The sequence below is a fragment of the Sinocyclocheilus rhinocerous genome, unplaced genomic scaffold (assembly GCF_001515625.1).
Source record: "Sinocyclocheilus rhinocerous isolate Xijiao unplaced genomic scaffold, SAMN03320098_v1.1 scaffold288, whole genome shotgun sequence".
In the NCBI taxonomy this organism is placed as follows: Eukaryota; Metazoa; Chordata; class Actinopteri; order Cypriniformes; family Cyprinidae; genus Sinocyclocheilus; species Sinocyclocheilus rhinocerous.
The window spans coordinates 453121-473400 of record NW_015635021.1 but is presented as its reverse complement, the minus strand read 5'-3'; the positions used below and the strand labels follow the sequence as shown (position 1 = coordinate 473400).

General features: G+C 38.4%; 1 protein-coding gene across 6 annotated transcripts in view; it reads right to left on the bottom strand.

Moving 5' to 3' along the window:
- Positions 1-7348: 7348 nt before the first annotated feature.
- The window catches only part of LOC107746016 (TBC1 domain family member 1-like), a 57195-nt gene continuing 44263 nt past the window's right edge, over positions 7349-20280 (bottom strand). For all 6 annotated transcript variants that reach the window (XM_016560053.1, XM_016560057.1, XM_016560058.1 and 3 more), the window contains 5 exons: positions 19420-19664; positions 18017-18176; positions 13912-14081; positions 9842-10018; positions 7349-8896 (listed from right to left, as the gene is read on the bottom strand). In XM_016560053.1, coding sequence (XP_016415539.1) covers positions 8684-8896; positions 9842-10018; positions 13912-14081; positions 18017-18176; positions 19420-19664 — 965 coding nt within the window. In that variant the 3' untranslated portion in view covers positions 7349-8683. The remainder of the gene's footprint in view (positions 8897-9841; positions 10019-13911; positions 14082-18016; positions 18177-19419; positions 19665-20280) is intronic.

Here is a 20280-nt window from a genome sequence, read left to right as displayed (position 1 = left end):
TTCATTTTCGGAACACAAATTAAGATATTTTTGAGGGAATCTGAGAGTTCTCTGACCCTCCCATAGACAGCAAGGGTCCTTACACGATCAACGTCCAGAAACGTAGCAAGGACATCGGTAAAATAATGCATGTGACATCAGGGGTTCGATCGTAATTTTACGAAACTATGAGAATACTTTTCTTTTCTGCCACGCGGATACGCTGTTTACGTCGTTTACACTTTGATTTAAACGAAAACAACGTATCCGCGTGGCGCAGCTGACAAACACTTTCAAACAATATCTAGGGCATGTTGTAGTCCAGATTAAAATGTAAAAAAAAAGTTTGAAAATAAATAGCCTATTAAGTCTAAATATTTAAGTATTTGGCGCTGTGATGAACATCATAGCAAATACACAAATCTGAATGGCTATTTAAATCATTTAAACATGATTCCGAAACAGCAGCTGCTTCAGCTGCTTTGTTTACAGGGTTTCCGGGGTAACGGCTGTATTTAAATGAATTATTATTATTATTATTATTGTTATTATTTCTGCAGTTTAGCGCCATCTGCTGTCAGAGAGTGAAAGTGCGCTTTCATCCAGAGCGTCTCTCACATGTTCCGCCATGTGCTTCATCTCCGAGCTTGTTTACATCAGAGTGCGCACTTGTCTTTCACGCAGCATACAGCGGTGTTGTGCATTTTGACCAGTTGATGGGAAAAGTATTCTTAAAATGCATTCAAAATTCTAAATAATTTGTAATATATAATTATTCACGGTATTTAGAAGTGCCCACGATAACAATATCGTGCATATTCATTACCGTGATATATCGCATTACCGAATGCCGGCACAAGTCTAGTTTCGAACAATATGTATATATAGTGGTGAAATATTTGCATTTGAAGAACATTAGGTCTTTCATCCATCTTCTGGCAGGAACCTTTTGTGTCATTGTTGCAGTAGAACCAACGGATGAACATGAACATTTGAGGTTGGAACCAATGAACGTTGTATTACATCAGACACAGGAGTATAGAAAAAACAGAGAAAAACAGAAAAAGAGAAGGAAATTAGGAGAAAAGGGAGGGATGGGTCACTTGCCACATTTTGGATGTCCTTAACAGCCATGCAGTGTTTTTTTGACTACAGGACCTTCTCAGGATAGGCTGACCAGGGAGGGTTGGGTGTGTCTCTAAGAGCAAAGCTGTGTGTGTGTTCTGATGCTGTCATCTGTGCACATGGAGCTTAGGCAGGGCAGATGTTTCCTGACCATCCCATATGAATGTCTCTCTGCCCTCTGTGCTCCTAAAATAAACTTTTACAATTTAACAGTAGTTATTTTCAGCAGGAAACAAATATGAATATTAATATAAATTGATGAATAGTTAGCAGTGCTTAAGACATGTTTTTCTATTACTATTGTACATCCCTTGTTAAATGAACCCTAAATTGTAAGTATCAAATGTTGCTGTATAACACATCAGTTATACTTCAATGATGATCCACTTCAAAAGGGACCCCGTTTCTAAAATATAAAGGCATTTATATATTTCCATGTATTAAAGACTCATTTATATGTGATATTGTAAAGGCAAGTTAAATAATTTATTCTAATGTAATTATTATAATATTATTTGAAAATGAAATCAAATTAAATTTGCCAAATATTTTTAAAACCTTACACTGAACGTATTTAACTAATGTAAATTTATTTCAATTAATTTAAACTGGTAGAAGTGTTGTGTTTTTTCATATCAAAATATCGCATAGATTTAAAACAGAACTTCAAGCACTAGAAATCAGAAATACTACTTAAATTGTATGGTATGTACAAAAACAATACATAGTCTTCGCTGTGCTAATTAAATATAGACTTATTTCTATTAAAGTTACAAAAGTGATTCAGCCGAGATCGAGAGATTTTGTTGTTTGATTAACATTGACACAGACAGCACCAAGTACATATGTGCTGTCACTTTAAGACAGAATGCATGGATCCAATGTACTAATACACGTTTTCTTTCTATAGCAAAAAAAAAAAAACAAACCTCAGAGTGACACCTTTCAAAAGAGACCAAAACCATGCATATACTCAAAATGGTTCAAGAACAGCATGCAATTTACTTTGGGAATTCCTTTTTTAGGCATTTTAGGCAAATTTTACAGGATTGCTAAGGGGTTAAAACACCTGTTTTTAAACTGCAGAACTTAAAACGCATTCAAATGACAGGCTTTCGTGACAGCGGTACACGGAATAGTCCAAAATCTACACCGGTTGACAAATTTCTACTAGTTAACCGCGTCTAACTGTATATCACCCCTAGCATGTCAGCACCCTTCTCAAATGCATAGCAATGCCCTGGCAACCAGCTATCCTCACAACATCATGCCGACTTTTGCACAAGCTAAAAGAGAGAGAGAGAGAGAGAGAGAGAGAGAGAGAGAAAGAGATGGACATGGCAAAATAAATGTTGGCAAGTAGAAAATAGGTGTGTAAAGTAAGAGAAAGAAAGGTAATAAGGAACCAGAACAATAGAATGATGGCTTTGCCAAACAACTAGTCTGGTGCCTCTTTTGTGAAAAGATGTAGATAAAAAAAGCATTTGAGTTCCATTTCAAATGTTCACTCTACATTGTGAAGCATTCGCAGTGGGAACGCCTCCCCTTCTCCGAAAATCCTGAAACCTTATAGGATATCGCCAGTACAATGAACTGGCCAATTGTCGCAAATTATGCAAATAGCATGCAAATACTGACAGGCCTGCGGGCAGTATATAATGCGGTGAAAGCAACAATTGCCTCTCCTTCACGCTGCCATCATTGAAGATGCATCAGAAGATACGACAGCTTCTTCATCACATCCGATGGCTACCTTTTGCCGAATTTGCGCGGGCCCCATCGACCCGCCCAAGCACTGCATTGCCTGCCTGGGCCTGGCCCACGGTGAGGCAACATACTCGGAGTACAACTGCGTGCACTGCGCTGGCTTGCCGGCATGCGTTTTGAGGACTCGGAGGAGCATCACTCGTGGCCTTATGGGGACGAGGCCTACTGCCGCCAGCGAGCCTCCCCTCCCTCCCATTTCGCCAGTCCTTTTCATTGATGAGAGCCTTAAAGGGGAGTGTTTGTGAAATGGTGCTGTGATAGAGATATTGACCCGGCGAGCTGTCCCGTGTCAGATGTTTTACGTTTTCTGCAGCACAGGCTGGATAACGGGAGTCTACAGTCAAAGTTAAAGGTTTATGTGGCCGCTATTGCTTCGTTTCGTCCCCCGGTTGATGGGCAATCGATCGGGAGGTATATGCTGGTGGTCAGATTTCTCAGAGGAGCGAGGAGACTACATCCCCCATGCCCACCGTTGGTGCCGCCATGGGACCTAGCGCTGGTTCTGAAAGCTCTCTCTCTACCCCTGTTCGAGCCCTTGGCATCCGTTGCTATGAGGGAGCTCTCCCTCAAAACTGCTCTGCTTCTTGCCCTTGCTTCGGCTAAGCACATAGGAGATCTGCATGCACTCTCGGTGGAGGATGATTGTATTTGCTTTGGGCTTGGGAACTGCAGTGTTACTCTCTGGCCGAGACCGGGCTACATGCCTAAATCTCTTTCTAACCCCTTTAAAGCACAGGTCAATTTGAGCAGTATCTAAGCAGAGGCTTTCTCACTGGATAGTGGACGCTATCGTGTTGGCTATCAACATCAACAATGCCCTCTCAACATCAGAGCCCATATGACGAGGGCTATTGCCTCTTCATGGGCCTGGTCTAAAGGCACTTCTGTTCGAGATATATGCTTCGTAGCTGGCTGGTCCACACAGAATACAGTCGCCAGGTTTTACAAGTTGGATGTGCCATCCTTGGCGTCTCAAGTGCTTCCGGTGAGTGACTAACCTCACTTATTCTTATAGTTTTTTGCTATGCTGCAATTCGGGGAACAGTTTGTTAACGCTTATAGCTGTTGACACTGTGCAGGCCCATGTACATTTTTATGTGCTTTTTGTTACGTTGCACAGAGCTACCTTGCTTACTGTTGTTGTGTCTGCCCTGTATTCAGTGCAGCTGCTCGTTTATTCTGATATGCTAATTTGGTATACCTGAGTTAAGACGTTAATTGGTCTAGCTCCGCCTATCAGCTGCGGGCTTTCCTAGCGGCATCGCTATTGGTTGGGAATTGTGTTTGGTTCGGGCTGATTATCGCCACTCTCACGGCGGGATTGTATACTGTTCCCACTGCGAATGCTTCACAATGTAGAGTGAACGCTCAAAAAGGAATGTTTTGGTTACTGTCGTAACCTCGGTTCCCTGAGAGCGGGAACGAGACATTGCGAAGGTCGTCGTGATCGCTGCTCGGTCAGTATTGCAAGTGTTCAGTCTTAGAATCGGAGGCAATTGTCCATTTTAGCGCATTATATACTGCCCGCAGGCTTGTCAGTATTTGCATGCAATTTGCATAATTAGCCATAATTGGTCACTTTTTTGTACTGGCATTATCCTATAAGGTTTCAGGATTTTCGGAGAAGGGGAGGAGTTCTCACTCGGTTCCACTCTCAGGGAACCGAGGTTACGACAGTAACTGGAGACGTTACTGCACAAAACAACTAGCTAGATTGACTTGAAATTAAAGAAAGGTGAGAAAGCGAGAGTGGGAGGACGTGTGTGTGTGTGCTAGCTGACTTTGTTCTGAATGTATTATAGATGGCTAATCTGAGCTTAACTGGCACCTGGAAAACTCGGGCACTTGGCAAGCAAACCGACTCTGACAGTTCACGACAGCTGAGGAACAGGCTCTACAGCACTTAATCAGAGAAAGACTTTTTTTTAATACGTGATTGTGAAATATTTTTAAACATATATTACTAAAGTCATAGTGTACACATAATAGAGCCGTGTTATCATTAATCAACTGTCCAGATAAGTCACTTCCGTGCTTTTAGAAGTATCTAAACATGCACCTGTTATTAAGTAATGTGTGCATCTACTGTCTTTTGACTTCGATCATAGTTAGTGGATTTGAATGTTGTGAGCTATTACACATCACACAGATTCCACTGATTCCAGGGCTTAAGTTAAAATACACTGTATTTGCACATGGTTTAAGAAATGTCTGATAAGCGCTGATGAATGTTGTGTAGCAGGCAATCAATAACACCAACACATCCATTTCAAGTCCAACACAAACACATCATGAAAGCACTTTCTGCAGTAGGTTTAAGATATTAATAACCAGGATTCTTACACTTATTTTGGCTCAGGACCCAAATAAAAGACAATGTACAATTTATCTTATGTCTAAAGGAATGAAAACTTATTCATAATAAAATTCTTCATTGTTATCCTTTTTCAGTTTAATTAAAAATAAACATTTGAACATATACACACAAACATACACACACACTCTGAACTTCTATGCTGGGAAAAAAAATCCAGTTTGAACTGAAATCATATTTTAATGTATTTATAACAATTCCTAACTATTTGCAAACTGCAAATTTCATTCACGTACCCGTACTTTAAAGGGATATTTCACCCAAAAATGAAAATTCTGTCATCATTTACCTGTATCTTCTGTTGAGCACAAAAGAAGATATGTTGAAGAATGCTGGTAACCAAACAGTTGACGGTAACCACTGACTTCCGTAGTATGGGGAAAAAATACTGTGGAAGTCAATGGCTACCAAGCACCTAGCCATGCAGTCTGCATTTATTTTTTGACAAATTTGTGAAAAAATGGGTCAGTTTGAAGAGCTGAGTGAATTCAAGCATGGCACGAATTATAGGATTCCACTTTTGCAACTAGACAGAACAAGGCATCAGTTTACTGTTGGGGATTTGTCTTGTTGTGTCGTGTCCCGCGCCGCATCCAGTGACATCATCATGGGTTCTATAGTATTTTGTCGAGTCTACAATATGTCTGGTGTAAGTGGTATTATTGGAAATTGGAAGTGTTTAGTAACAGCCACGAAGCAGAAGACCACGTAAAGTCACAGCGCATGGGCACCAAGTGTGTAAAACTCACCAATGCTCTGCTGATTCCAAAGCTGAAGAGATTCAGACTTCCATGGGCATTAATATCAGCTCAAAAACTGTTCAGTGGGAGCTTTATGGAATGGGTTTCCATGACTGAGCAGCTGCAAGCAAGCCTCACATCACCAGCTACCAAGTGTTGAATGGAAATCATATTCAGAATACCAAGACATTTTGGACAATAAGGTCTATAAAGACATTAGGTTGGATGAGTTTGGTGTGGAAGAACTTGACTGGCCTGTAAAGAGCCCTGACTTCAACTCCATCCAACACCTTTGGGATGAACTGGAATGGAGATGGAGAGCCAGGACTTGTCCAACATTAGTGCCTGACCTCACAAATGCTCTACTGGATGAATGGGCAAAAACTCCCACAGAAATACTCCAAAATCTTGTGGAAAGCCTTCCAAGAAGAGTGGAGCCTGTTACAGCTGCAAAGGGGACCAAATCCACATTAATGTCTACTATATCTAGAATGCAATTAAAGTCCCTGTTGGTGTAATGGTCAGGTGTCCCAATTCTGTTGTCCATATATATATATATATATATATACACACACACTCTGTGAACTTGACTTGTTCACTTTAAAGAGCAGAACAGCTCATACAGATGCCTTAAGCACTGAGACCTAAAGAAATTTACCATATTCACTTTAGATCCAGTTGAAACCAGTTGAAAGGTGCAATGTTGTATAATGAAACTTGTAAGTCTGATTCAAGAGAACATCTGATTCAACAGAGCATTACATGGAACTGCTCTTTGGTACAACACACAAGCAAACACACACACACACACACTCACAACCAAAGTGAAACTAACCCTGTATATCAAGTAAATCAACTGAACTAACATCAATTGAAAATGTTTTTAAATGCATATAAGAATTATACTCCCAATAAAAACAAACCACTTCATCAAGACTGATGTATTAACAGTGTCACGGTGCGTGCGGGGAGATGAAGCGAGGACTCAATTGCAGGAGAAATGGTTATTTATTTTAATAATAAAAATGAAACAAAAACAAACTCAAACCACCCCGAAGGGGAAAAACAGACAGGCAGGCCTAAAGCTGCACACATGCAGACACGAAACACACACAATGAGAAATGACAGATCAGCACATGATGACAGACACCAGGAGAATAAATAGGAACCAAACGAGGAGGCTAACGAGGGAGACACAGGTGGAGCAACTTAAACTATAACGAGGTAACAAGAGGGGAGGGGCAAGACAATAGACAGGAGAGAGCACATGGCAACAGACAAACACAACACAAGCCATGTGCTCACAGAACAGTCATCTGGTGGCCCTCCTGGGCACACCCGCTGAAGACTGTGACAAACAGTGCACCTGTCTTTCCAACACTGAGAAACACAAATGGAATTCTCCAGAAAAGCACAAGAGGTCAAAGGGTAAGGACATACCTTTATGCAAATGATGCAAGATGATCTGTTTTCTTTGCTCGTTCACACACACACCCCTTTCCCAATGTGTTTCCATCAGTCAAAATATATCATAGTCAAATACAGAATGTGCATTTAAAACGGACACTCGTGTACAGTGTACTCAGCCGACACACACACTTAAGCAACAGACACGTGCGGTTTGTCACAGAAAAAGTCTTGAAATAAAAACATTAATATCTTTGGTTCATTGAGTACCATATCAACAGCAGTGCAGCCAAGTAGCTAAAAATGCCATCACTGGAGACCTCAAAATGATCAAAATACACAAACTGGTGGATACTGTCCTCATATGTGAACTTTTGCATTAGTGTGTAATAATGAAAGGGACTGAATGTTGTTTGAATAGTTTTAATGTTATTTCGGGAAAGTGTGAGTGAGGATTTTCTGTTTAAGAGCAAGAGATTTCTTGGTGATCTGAGTAAACCAGCAGCATTCGGTCTGAGTCTCAGATGAAAATAATTATAAAACATTTTTCTGTTTATGGAAATGCACTCAGATTTGAACTCTTTGGTTTCTGCTAGAACAGAAGATTGTGCAGGTTTACAGTGTACTGGAGGGTTGTCTTTTTTTAGTTTATATTGCACTGGAATATAATGGTAGATTTCCACATACATACATACATGCTCACACACAAACATTCACACGAAATAAGAACAGGGTGCAAACAATACGCTGCACAGCAAGAGTGCATTTATCCGTAGCGGGCTGTTCAGTGCTTACTGGGGAATTGTCAATCTGATGTCTGAATGCCAATCAAATTTACCTTAAAGGCTTCGTTGGGGTCATTGCCATGTTAACAACACCAAATCGACAGCAGGGAGCATAAAAAGAAGTGTCTATTAAAAATGGTGACCCAAAACGTCTCGGTTCAGAAAGTAAACATCAGTCACAAAAGCTGTAAGAACCAGAAAGGGTGGCAATCTCAGCTATTCTTTTAAACTGTTTTAATGTTTTGATCTTTTAGGTTGTTTGATCAGTTCTGGCAAGATCTGACTCTAAAGACACCATTTCAGCCCTTCAAGAAAATCTCCATTGAAGGAACGTCAGTGCCCTGAAAACCTACCTGTCCATCTCCACTAAGATAGCTTGTCTAGAGGACAACAGAGCCAGTAGGATGACGACAGAGGTGACGCTTACAGGAGGAGCTCGATAGCAGATCAGGTGAAGACAGTTGAGTGTTTATAAAGACTAGACTCTGTATCCTCATTGGCACAGTTACTGGTTGTTGCTTGTGTTGGTGAGGTTTTCCTGGTCAGGGCAGGGGCTGTTTATACCCAGACTGCTGAGGAGATCTCTGAAATTGGATGCAGTCTGCTGCAGCTCTGTCCGTTCCTGTTGGAGAGTCTTTACCTCCGACTGTAGCTCCGCCTCTCGATTCACCAGGCCATCCACACGAGTCTCCAGCCATCTGATCTTTGCGTGGGCAATCTGATGGAAGACGATAAGGACTTGTTCACTCCAAGCCAGATGCAATATAAAAAATAAAGTATAAAATATTCAGCCAGAAATTCTGCAAGGAAACAATTCACACTGTATATGATGCTGAATTTAAATAGTAGAATTTAAAGGGGTCATATGATGCGATTTCAAGTTTTCCTTTGACTTAAAACGAAGCGTTTGAGAGAGGCGGGGCATAGAGGACCTACAATAATGTACAGTATTTGAAAAATAATGTGTTTTTTGAACATTAAAGCATGTCAACATATTCTGTTACACCAAATACACAAAATAATGATCTTTAAAAAAGCACCATATGACCCCTTTAAACAGAATTTAAATAACTCGTAACCAAAAATACTAAACAAAAAACAAGCACACATTACAAACCGGAAAAAAATTATGCACAATTTCACTTTGAAATCTTATGTATAAAATATTCAGGAAGAATGTTTGCAAGGAAACTATTTACACTACGTCTTATGCTAACTTAACAGCTGAATAAATAATACTAAAAAAAAAAAAAACACACACACAAAGAACATAGGAAAAAAAAAAGAAAGAAAGAAAACATAGCAATGAAAAACTAAGTTTTGCAGTGCAATATTTTGGACCTTGCATTAAGGAGTTCATAAAGATGCACCATTGTTTATACATATATAAAAATAAAAATATTTAGGAACAATTTTTGCAAGGAAACTATTTATTTTATGTTTGATGTTCAGTTTAAACAGCTGAATAAATTATACTAAACAAACTAAAAAGCACACAAAAAAAGCATTTTTTTGCTGAGTGGAGTTTATAAAGATGCACCACTTCCCTTTGAAATATTTTTGTTTACGTTAACGCTGAAAATTCAAATACAGTGTGAATAAGCCTTTAATCTACGTAAAGGCAAACATATAAAAGGAGTCTGCTTGTGTTAGGATGAGCCACCTGAAGTTCCTCTAGGAGGTCTAAGTTTTGCTGTCGGAGGCTTCCATTGGTCTTCTCCAACTGGGCCACCCGCTGTGATTGGCTGAGAGTGGAGGGACCATCCAAGAGCTCGTCCTGAAGAACATGATATTCCACCTCATAGGCCTGCAGCTGTTTACTGATATCCATCTCAGACACCTACACAGAGACATGTACAAAAACACAAAATGAGAATGTCAAAGCTGGGCAAGTCAAAGCATGCTTCTTTGTGCATACAAACTTCAGTTTGTAAGATTGGGGTGGGCTGAAAAAACTCTACTGATCATCATCCAGCATCCAAAAACAACAAAATGAAAACATATGCCCTTTGTGTGTGTGTGTGTATTCTTCACAACTTGTGTCTTGTTTTATAGTGTCATAAGCACACACACACACTCACTTCTCTCTGTATATAATAGTTTCTTTTCTTTTTAAGAAAAAAGATGAGAAATTTGTACTGCAGCAAAAGCAGCATAATAAAAATAAAGTGTAACATTTAAAAATATTCTAATTTCATATTGTCCTATAAGTTGTCATAATAAGTGATAGTACACATAAAATTTAAATTCACCATAAAAATCATTAATCTAATAACAGCGTAAATTTCAGTATGTTCCTCACACAGTAATCATATGTTTTGCAAGACTTGTAATATAGCACACAAGTCACATTAACCACTTCACAGTGCTTTTGAAGTGTTTTAGGAGCTTGGATTTTCATTTGTGTGTGTCTACTCTAAAATGTATTTACCAATCCCTTTACAAAGTACCAAAAATTTTTACAAATGTGTTCCTCTAGCCATTTCTCTATACCAAAATATATTTTGGTTTGTTTCTCTTTTGTACTTCTCCCAAAAGTATTTGCTTATTGAGGGTGCTTTCACACCTGGCCCGTTGTTCCGGAACCTGGCGCGTTTCCCCCCTTAGCTCGGTTCGTTTGAACCAGGCTATATCACAATGTATAATGGGTAATTACGTAAGTTATGTGAAAAGCATTAGCTTTGTTGTTTTGCTAATACTTCAAAAATGAACCGGTGAATGTCTATGGGTGAGCACGTCTTCGCCATTCCAAATCAAAGGGCACTTTTTCATTTTATAATGCCGTCTTATTGTTCTTCTTCGTAGTAGGTGCATTTAAAAAAAAAATTCCAGATCAATCCTGGACTCCTGCTCAAAATGATAAATTATAACGACAGCTACAAAAAAACAAAAACAAAAAAAAAAAACCCCAATAAGCCCGCAAAGCTGTTGTCGTTGCATCCTGACGGATGACAGCTGTGACAGCTAAGTGGAATCCCGGAAAATAACCCGTGTAACTTTGACCAATGAGACAACAGTTTACTCGCGCGTGACAAATTTGGTCCATTTAGAAACTTTGCCGTGTGAACGCGAACCGCACCAAGAATGAAAAGCAACATTGTAATAATTTTAATCCCTGTTTCGGAACAAAGCAATCGATCTACAGGTGTGAAAACACCCTGACTCTCCTTGCTGGGATAAGAGCTAAAGAGATATTTGGCTATACTTACAGTGGGTATAGAAAAGACCACCATGTCAGAAAAAAAAAAAAACCAGAATCACTGAGTTGGAAAAAGGGTCGTGACTGCATGTGGCCTTTCTTGAGGAGTGGCTTTTTTCTTGCAACCCTCCCATACAAGCCACATTTGTGGAGAATTTGTGATATTGTTATCACATGCACACAATGACCACTCTTTGTCATAAATTCCTGCAACTGCTTGAGAGTTACTGTAGGCCTCTTGGTCACCTCTCTTACCCCTTTTCCACTAGCATGAACCTGGTGCTCAGAGTCAGTGCTATTGCCGGTTCGGAGTTGGTTCAACTGGCAAGCCTTCTAAGAACCGGTTTGCCTTTCCACGTACTAGAGAGCCAGGTCTTGCGTCACTGAATACGTCTCATCTTTCCCAGAAACATTAGCACGGCAACGCCAAACACAACAGGCTTGTTCGAGATGCATCGCACCATGCAGACCGATCGGCGCATGACACCAAAGCACCGCAAAAGCGACCCAAAAGCATATAGAGAGTCGTCTGCTTTCTAATCATTCCCACGGCACCCCGATGCCACACACCGACCAGTCTGCGCAGCGCCGATGCATCCCGAACAAGCCTACCATCAACAATGGCAGACATTGCATTGCTATTAATGTTCATGGCTTTGCGAACCTACATCGGCATCCAAACACCGCAAATCCAACGTGTTCGTGTTTAGCTGCTATTTCAAAAATGGCGGTCAAAAATGTCTGTTCTTCTTGTTGGTCACGGTAACCCCGCCCACAGCCCCTGATGCAAGCGGTTCTTACTTCTAGACCAGCAATGTTTTGGTGCTACTTACGAACCACTTTTCCTGGTTCGGAGCTGGTGCTACAAAGAACCGATTTGAAACTAGGCTCTGGCTCCGAACCAGCACTCAAACTGCCTTGGTGGAAAAGGGGTATCTGATCAGTTTCCTCCTGGCTCTTTCATCCAGTTTGGAGCGACGTCCTGATCCAGGGAGGGTCTGTGTTGTACCAAATACCTTCCACTACTTAATAATAGACTTCACTGTGCTTCTAGGCATTGAAAAAGCCTTTGAATTTTTTTGTATCCATCTCCTGACTTGTGCCTGTCCATAACTTTATCCCGGAGGTCTTTTGACAATGTTTGCTTCAGTTGCACTACCAAGGACTGAAATGCTCAAGGAAAGCTCTTTTCATGCGGAGCTAATCAAAATGAGCACAGCTGATCACAGTTGAAAGTCAAATGTGCCATTGAGAAAGTGATTAGCTACACCTGATTGAGTTTATGAGCCATTTTTAGGAGGGGGATGATCCTTTTTCCAACTCAGTGATTCTGTTTTTGTTTTTTTTGTTTTTTATGACATGTTGGTGCTATATCTTTCACTTGGATGTTATAAGTTGCACTGAGTAAATACAGCTGGATAAAACAAAACACTGTGTCCGTCGTCATTTCAGGCTGCAAAGCAACTAAATGTGATTATTTTAAAGGGGGTGATTCTTTTCTATACCCACTGTATTGCCCTTGTACGGAAGCCCGTTTTCGCTACGGAAAAAAAAAAAAAAGAAGGTAATTGCGACTTTTTATCAGTTCTGACTTTTTTCTCAGAATTGCGTGACATAAACTTTCAGTTCCGAGTGATAAAATCAGAACTGTGAGATATAAACACAGCTGCAATAAATAAAGTCAGAATTGCGAGATATAAACTTGCAATTGTGAGAAATAGTCAGAATTTTGAGATATAAACTCAATTCTGACTTTTTTCTTTCAATTCTGACGCTTTTACTCACAATTGCGAGTTTATATCTTGCAGTTCTGACTTTTTTCCTCAGAATTCTAAATTCTTTTCTCAGAATTGTAAGACTAAACAATTCTGACTTTATAACTCGGAATTGTGTTATAAAGTCAGAATTGCAAGATATAAACTCACATTCTGAGAAAAAGTCAGAATTGCAAGATTATAAATTGCAATTGCGATTTATAAAGTCAGAATTGTGAATAAAATCAATAAAAGTCGCAATTACCTTTTTTATTTTTATTCAGTGGTGGAGACAAGCTTCCATACACTTGTTCTTGCTGTTACTCTTGCTTTATTTCATTTATTTTCTTGCTGCTGAATCTATTAATTGTACATGGTTTGGCATTATTTAAAATATTCAAGAGAACTTGTGGTAAATTTCTTGCATGAAACCCTTTTCATCGTTTCAGACATAAAACACACACATGCACAGACACACACTGAGCAACACCCATACTTTACTAACTCCATCTATTATTTGTGCCGAGTTCATGATGAAACTAGTACTTATGAAAACCACATATGAAGATGAACACAAGACACACCCGAGCATGAGTACATGTTGATTGTGTAGGGAAAGATACACATATATTGCTGTTACCACAAAAGCACAAATAGAATCCACACCCAAATGTGTCACTGCCTTGACACTCAGCGCAAGTGAAAGTGCGTATGTGCATATGCGAATCGGATTTGCAGGTATGGTGCAGGCATGCACACTAACACTGATATATTTATTACCTGATTGATTGTTTTTTCCATTTGCACAAGGCCGAGATTGGGTAAGGTTGTTTTGATGAACTCCACAATTGACTCAAGATTGTCTTGCTGGAGAATCAGTGGCTTGTGGCTACCAAGAAGACTCAAAGCCACCTTGAAGATGACCTCAGATCCCTGAAGGAACAGAATGTCTGGAAGATATAAAATCAATAAATACTTTTCAGTTTCCGTCAAGGAATCCATTTTGAAGATACCCCAGTCGCAGAAAGAATATTTGACTACAATATTGCATAGTGATATAATACAAATATAATTTTTGTTCACAAATTCAGTTCAGTTGTCTGTTAGCATCATGCCAGATAACAAATCAATTATGGATAAACCGATAAAAAAAATTCTGGCAGATAACAATAAAATTATAATTATTTCATGTTATGCCATATAACCAATAAATAAGCAATATAAAAATTCTTTAAAATTTTGTCTAAATAAATATAAAATAATATAAAATCAATAATTTAAATTGCTTTAGAGATTTTGTTAAATTATGATTTTATTACATTACTTATTTTATTAAATTAATTGTTTTTATAAAATAACTTATAACTAAGAAACATTAGAGGGCAAAGTTGATCTAAATGTAAAAATACGGTAATATTAATATTACACATCCAATATGCATAGGGTGATTTTTTGTCTCAAAATCATGCATTAAAATATTTGAATGCACACCAAGTTGTGGATTATGTTTAATAAATAATATTAAAAATAATATTAAATAATATGAATATTAAAAAGTATTAAATATCCAATATGCATTAAAATAATTTAATACATATATATTTTAAAAATACAATTTCAACAATGAGAAAAATAGCTGAAATAAATCTGCAATTGAAAATCCCCAGCAGAATTGTTGAGAGTTGTGTCTTTGTTTGTAAATGTATGTGCATGTGCAAAGATAAAAGATTGTCAATAGAAATGTGTATGTGTGTAAGTCAGTGTAAAATGAGATGGTTCAAGATGGTACAAGATAGTTCGAGCGATTACCCTTGGAAAAAGATGTGAGTGTGTGTGTCACAAGGTCAATGACATTCACCCTTATAATCACACCACACACAGAGTCACGGAACTGTGATTAAGCAAAACAAAGTTAGCACCAGTCGTTAGGCATCAGTGATTTTGATTACCATGCATAATTTACTTTAGTATGAGCATAGGAGATAAAGTGAGATGCAAAAGAAGGATAAAGAGAAGCAGAGGATTTTGCATTCTGAAATTATAAATGGCGAAGGACACATTGTTAATTGAAACCTTATCAGAATTTTTTTTCAGCAACATATCACAGGGATGAATACACACACACACACACACACACATAAACCATTTCTATATTTACTGTGTGCAATTAGAAATGGTTGTAGCGCCAAACACTCGTCCAAAAATCCAGTAGGCAAATAACATAAGGTGCGTAGATCCAAAATATACAATAATATAGAGATGAAAGAGATCCGCACTTCTCCAAATTCAGCCAAAAAGGCTTATAAATGTGCACATTTGCACTTTTTTTTTGCACATATTTTTGTGGTCTGAGCAATAAATGTAATAAGCCTTCTTGGCTGAATTTGTACGAGTGCGGATCTCTTTCATCTCTATATTATTATATTTACTGTGTGAAAATTATTTAATTTGTACTACCACCTCCTTTTTCATTCATTTTACTGGCTGCCAGTCACTTTAGTACTCTACATTATATAATATTATTATATTATTTATTCATATTTTGAATCGGATTTTATTTTTAGAATTTCAGTTTTCAATTTAAATTTAGTTTAAGTTTTAGTCAATTTTAGGGCTGTTAACATTTAACGCGTTAATGCATGTGATTAATCCAAAAATCCTTAATTATTAACGCAAAATTACTGAAGCACAATTTCTATTCTAAACCTTTTACCCGATTTCACCTCTCTGTTTGCGATCAGATCATTTTAAGGTGTTAAACTCTGGGAAAGTTTTCAGTCCAATGATCCAGTAAGTGAATGCATTCAAACAATCAGTCCAAAACAGTGCTAATGTAAATAAACTGAAAACTCGTGTTGCGTTTTCAGTGAATTATTCATCGAGCTCTGTCATATTCTGTGTGAAATACAGACTGAACGGAACGTCAAAACATCCCACCACTGTATGATACGCAAACTACGTTTTCTCGGCTGGATAAAGCAAACCAGCTTCTCTCTAGTAAAGTGTTGAATGTCGAGGATTGCAATCAAGGTAAAGTCGATTGCGGTGACGTACAGGATTCATGCAGTAAGCATGCGTGATTCTGATATATTGATGAACAAACAAACAGTGTATGAGCGCCACAGATCATACATTGTATTTATGCACAGACACATTTCAGTACATTCACGTTGTTTCCACACACATTCAGGATAATATTTTGATTTGTCCTCATGTGTATGTTGCTGTGTTTAGTCATTCTGAATGGATCCGTGTACTGTAGTAGGTATATGCAGTCAGCTCAAGATGGTTGGTTTAGGGGTATTTTGGCATCTCCATGTGGTCCTGTTCGGTATCGCAACTTGGCTTCTCTACTGTACACATACTATACACTATGAATTCTGAAAAGTTTTTTCAGGAATTTCATTTATTTATTTTAATGTGTGCTTTGGTGTGCACAAATGTATCAGTTATATTGACTTCTTAAATCACTTGGTTCTTTAGTGTCCTTCTGGAGTCTCCAAATGTCCTTTTTTGAAAAGACATCTAAATTTATCTTGAAATAAGCTTGCAGAAAATACAGTTTTGCAAGAATCACGATTCGCGATTAATCACACAAAAAGGGTATGATTAATCCAATTAAAAAGTTTAATCGATTGACAGCACTAGTCATTTTGTTATGCGCTTTTGTCATTTTTATTAGTGTTTACTAATATTTATACTCAGCTTTATTTTTGTTTCAGTTTTAGTAATTTTATTTCAGTTAGTTGCCAAGGCAACATATCTGATTTTTGTTGAAATTTTTAAAGTTTACGTTTGACGTTGTAGCGTCTGTAACTGGAGTCCCTAATCATGCAGATTTATGCTACAGGCTCTGTGTAGAGTTGTACAGTAAGAAAGTTATTTCCCTTAACCAGGAAATTAACGTTCTTAGAATTGACAGACAGTTGACCCTGAGAGGTCAAGTAAATATCTACAGCGGATCTAAATATTTATAATTAATTATAACTAGTTATGATTCATTATTCATATTTCCCCATGAGCTGATTCGCTACAACATCTAATATTTATATTTTATTTTATTTCAGCTTTCTTTTCATCATTAAGCTTATAAAAGTAACAGCACACCTCTCATTAATAATTCTGCATGATTTCTGGTATCATCCATGTCTCTAGTAAGATGCAGGGCGAATTACGCACCAAATATTAGGGGTTTTAAGAAAGAATGTGCATTAGCAGGTGCAACTTAGAAGACACAAATAACAAAAAAAGTTAAAAACCCAGGTGCAAAAATTATTCCCCAACCTGTAAAACCGCCCATCAAGATGAAAACTGGTGCCAACTTGCAACATTTCATTAATATCTCTCTGCAGACAGGGTGTGTCTGTATACGTGCAGATATGTGTGCACCTGACTGCATATGGTAATGACAAAAGAAAGAGAATGCACTGTTATGTGTGTGTTCCACAGTATCCTTCCAGACAGAATGTCAAACATGTAGGCCATCTTCATAAACACTTCTGAGGAAATTAAGAAAATGGCAATCCATCACTATCTACCACACTGGCATCTGATTGGCCTGTTGATATCTCCTAACATGGTTTCGTTTTGAACTTTTTAGTTCAGTAGAAGATGCTTTTAATCTGTGGCTGGTGTGGCTTAGTGGTTAAACCTCAGAGCTGGTAACAAAACCCAAGGATTGTAGGTTGTACGCAATTCAAGAGCTACGACTATTGTGCCCTTGAGCAAGGAGCTTGTCCAAAGGGACTGTCCCTGCTTTAAATAAATGTGTCTGTTAAATGCATAATTATAAAAAGCAATGTGGTAATGGGCAATCTCAGGAACTTATTTTGATTGGGAAAGTGTGTGTGAGTATTAAAGTGTGCATGAGGGTGTGTGCATTTACCAAACACTCGTGCCACGAATCCAAGTGGGAAGTGTGAGGCAAAGGCGGTGAGGAACCAGGGAGCGGCATAGAGACTGGGGCCGATCTCATACTGCTCCAGATGATCGTAGAGCTCCCTGTGATAGTCATGCAGCAGACGAGACAGCTGATACATCTGAATCTGAGAAAGAAAGAAGAGAAAAACTGTTACTGACAATATCAGTCAGTAGAATACAAAACTTGCTAACTAAACTTGCTAATAATTTAATTAAAATGTATATACACAAAGACAATCTCTCTCATCTTATAAACCTTAAAGGGATCATCCACTTTCCTGCAGATATTAGCTCCAACCTGAATTAAACGGTTAGTTCACCCAAAAATGAAAATTCTGTCATTAATTACTCACCCTCGTGTTGTTCCAAACCCGTAAGACCTTCGTTCATCTTTGGAACACAATTTAAGATATTTTTGATGAAATATGTGTGGCGGCGCTGACCCAGATCCGGCGTAATGACGTCATCGTCGTGAACGCGCGTCCACAAGTACACACCTACCTGCAACTTTGTAGTAATCCTGAAGACCTTGATTAGCTTGTTCAGGTGTATTTGATTAGGGTTGAAGATAAACTCTGCAGGAAAGTGGATCTCGAGGTCCAGAGTTGAGAACCCCTGGCCTACAGTTATGGATAAAATTCTTCACGCATGCTTGGCTGTAGAATATTTCTTGCTTGATTTGTATCAGGGCTGTCAAAGCGTACGCATAACACATGTGATAAATTGTGTTTAACAGTTTTTTTTTATTTTTTTTATGATTTTTAAATGCAGTTTAAAGGAACACAATGCATTACTGATCAGGAAGTGAACTGCAAAAAATCAATCAATCAATAATGAGATCACGCTTAAGTTTTCATGTCATACAAAATCTATACCATAAACTACATACAGACGAGTTATGACTGAAATTGAGTTTATAGAACAATGAACTGTACTCAGACATGTTTGTCTCAACTATGCTCAGATTCAGAGAAAACACATTTGGATGGACAATCAAACAAACATTTTTTCTCATTTTCCATTTTGGTTTTGTAGGGCAGAATATGTGGCCACATTAAAATTAGGATACATTCATCATTTTCCATTTTAAATATAATTTAAAATGTAATTTATTCCTGTGATGGCAAAGATTAATTTTCAGCAGCCATTATTCCAGTCATCACATGATCCTTCAGAAATCTTCAAGAAACATTTCTTATTATCATCAATGTTGAAAACAGCTGCTTAATATTTTTGTGGGAACATTTTTAGGAATTTGAAATAGAAATCTTTTGCAAAAAAGCACCACTGAGGTGTAAAACATTAGGTGTGAAAAAAACTACTGTATGATGTCATATACTGTATGAGACAATGTCAATGTTACTGTACCTGCAGTATGATCATATCGGGCCTGTACTGTTTCCGCAGCCCCATGTCGTACATAAGGAATCTGAGCATGTGGAATGCGTCCTCCTCACTCATATGGAGTAGCAACACGCCGGCCACAAAACTCAAGCCCTGGCAGTAACCCACCTCTGGGTCCAGCAGAGAATATGCCTTCAGTAGATTATAGAGAGAAAGCTGGCCAGCACCCAGCTGAGCGCTGAAATACGGATGAGTGGGAAATGTACGTCCTGGGAGAGGAAGAAGAATAATCATTCAAGTATTCTTTTTTTTTTCTTCAGTGCAGTTTGAGTAAAACAATGCTGCTGTTGTTGTTGATGTTGGCAAAGACACATGACCCCCCTTCTTTCGGCTCAATCTCCTCCTCTAGTGTTCACACTCATTCAGAGGGTTACTCTCATGTGTGTGCGCCACATGTAGAAAAAAAGAACTGACCGAAGGACAGAACAGACCAGACCAGGGCTCATATATTTGACACGGTATCATCAACCAAAGTCTGGTGCTGGTTTTCAACTTTTGAGGCACATCTACAGTATATGCTTATACTCCCACAATGCTTCTCTCATGTAGGTTTATACAGAGGCCAAGTATCTGGATACTTAAGTCACACTACAGTGTTTGAATTTCATTGCATTACACATAAATATCAAACTATGTGGAATCTGCAAACAACTGATGCAAGACTTTCCCCCCAGAACTAACTTCACTTTTACCATTTTTCTTTTTTTTTTTTAGTAATTCCTTTTACAGAGTTGGCTGGTTGGTTGGTTGGTTGGCTGATATTTTAATGCCATGCCAGCTTCCTTGGCTATTTTCATGGCAAGCAACAAGTTAAAATAATTTAAA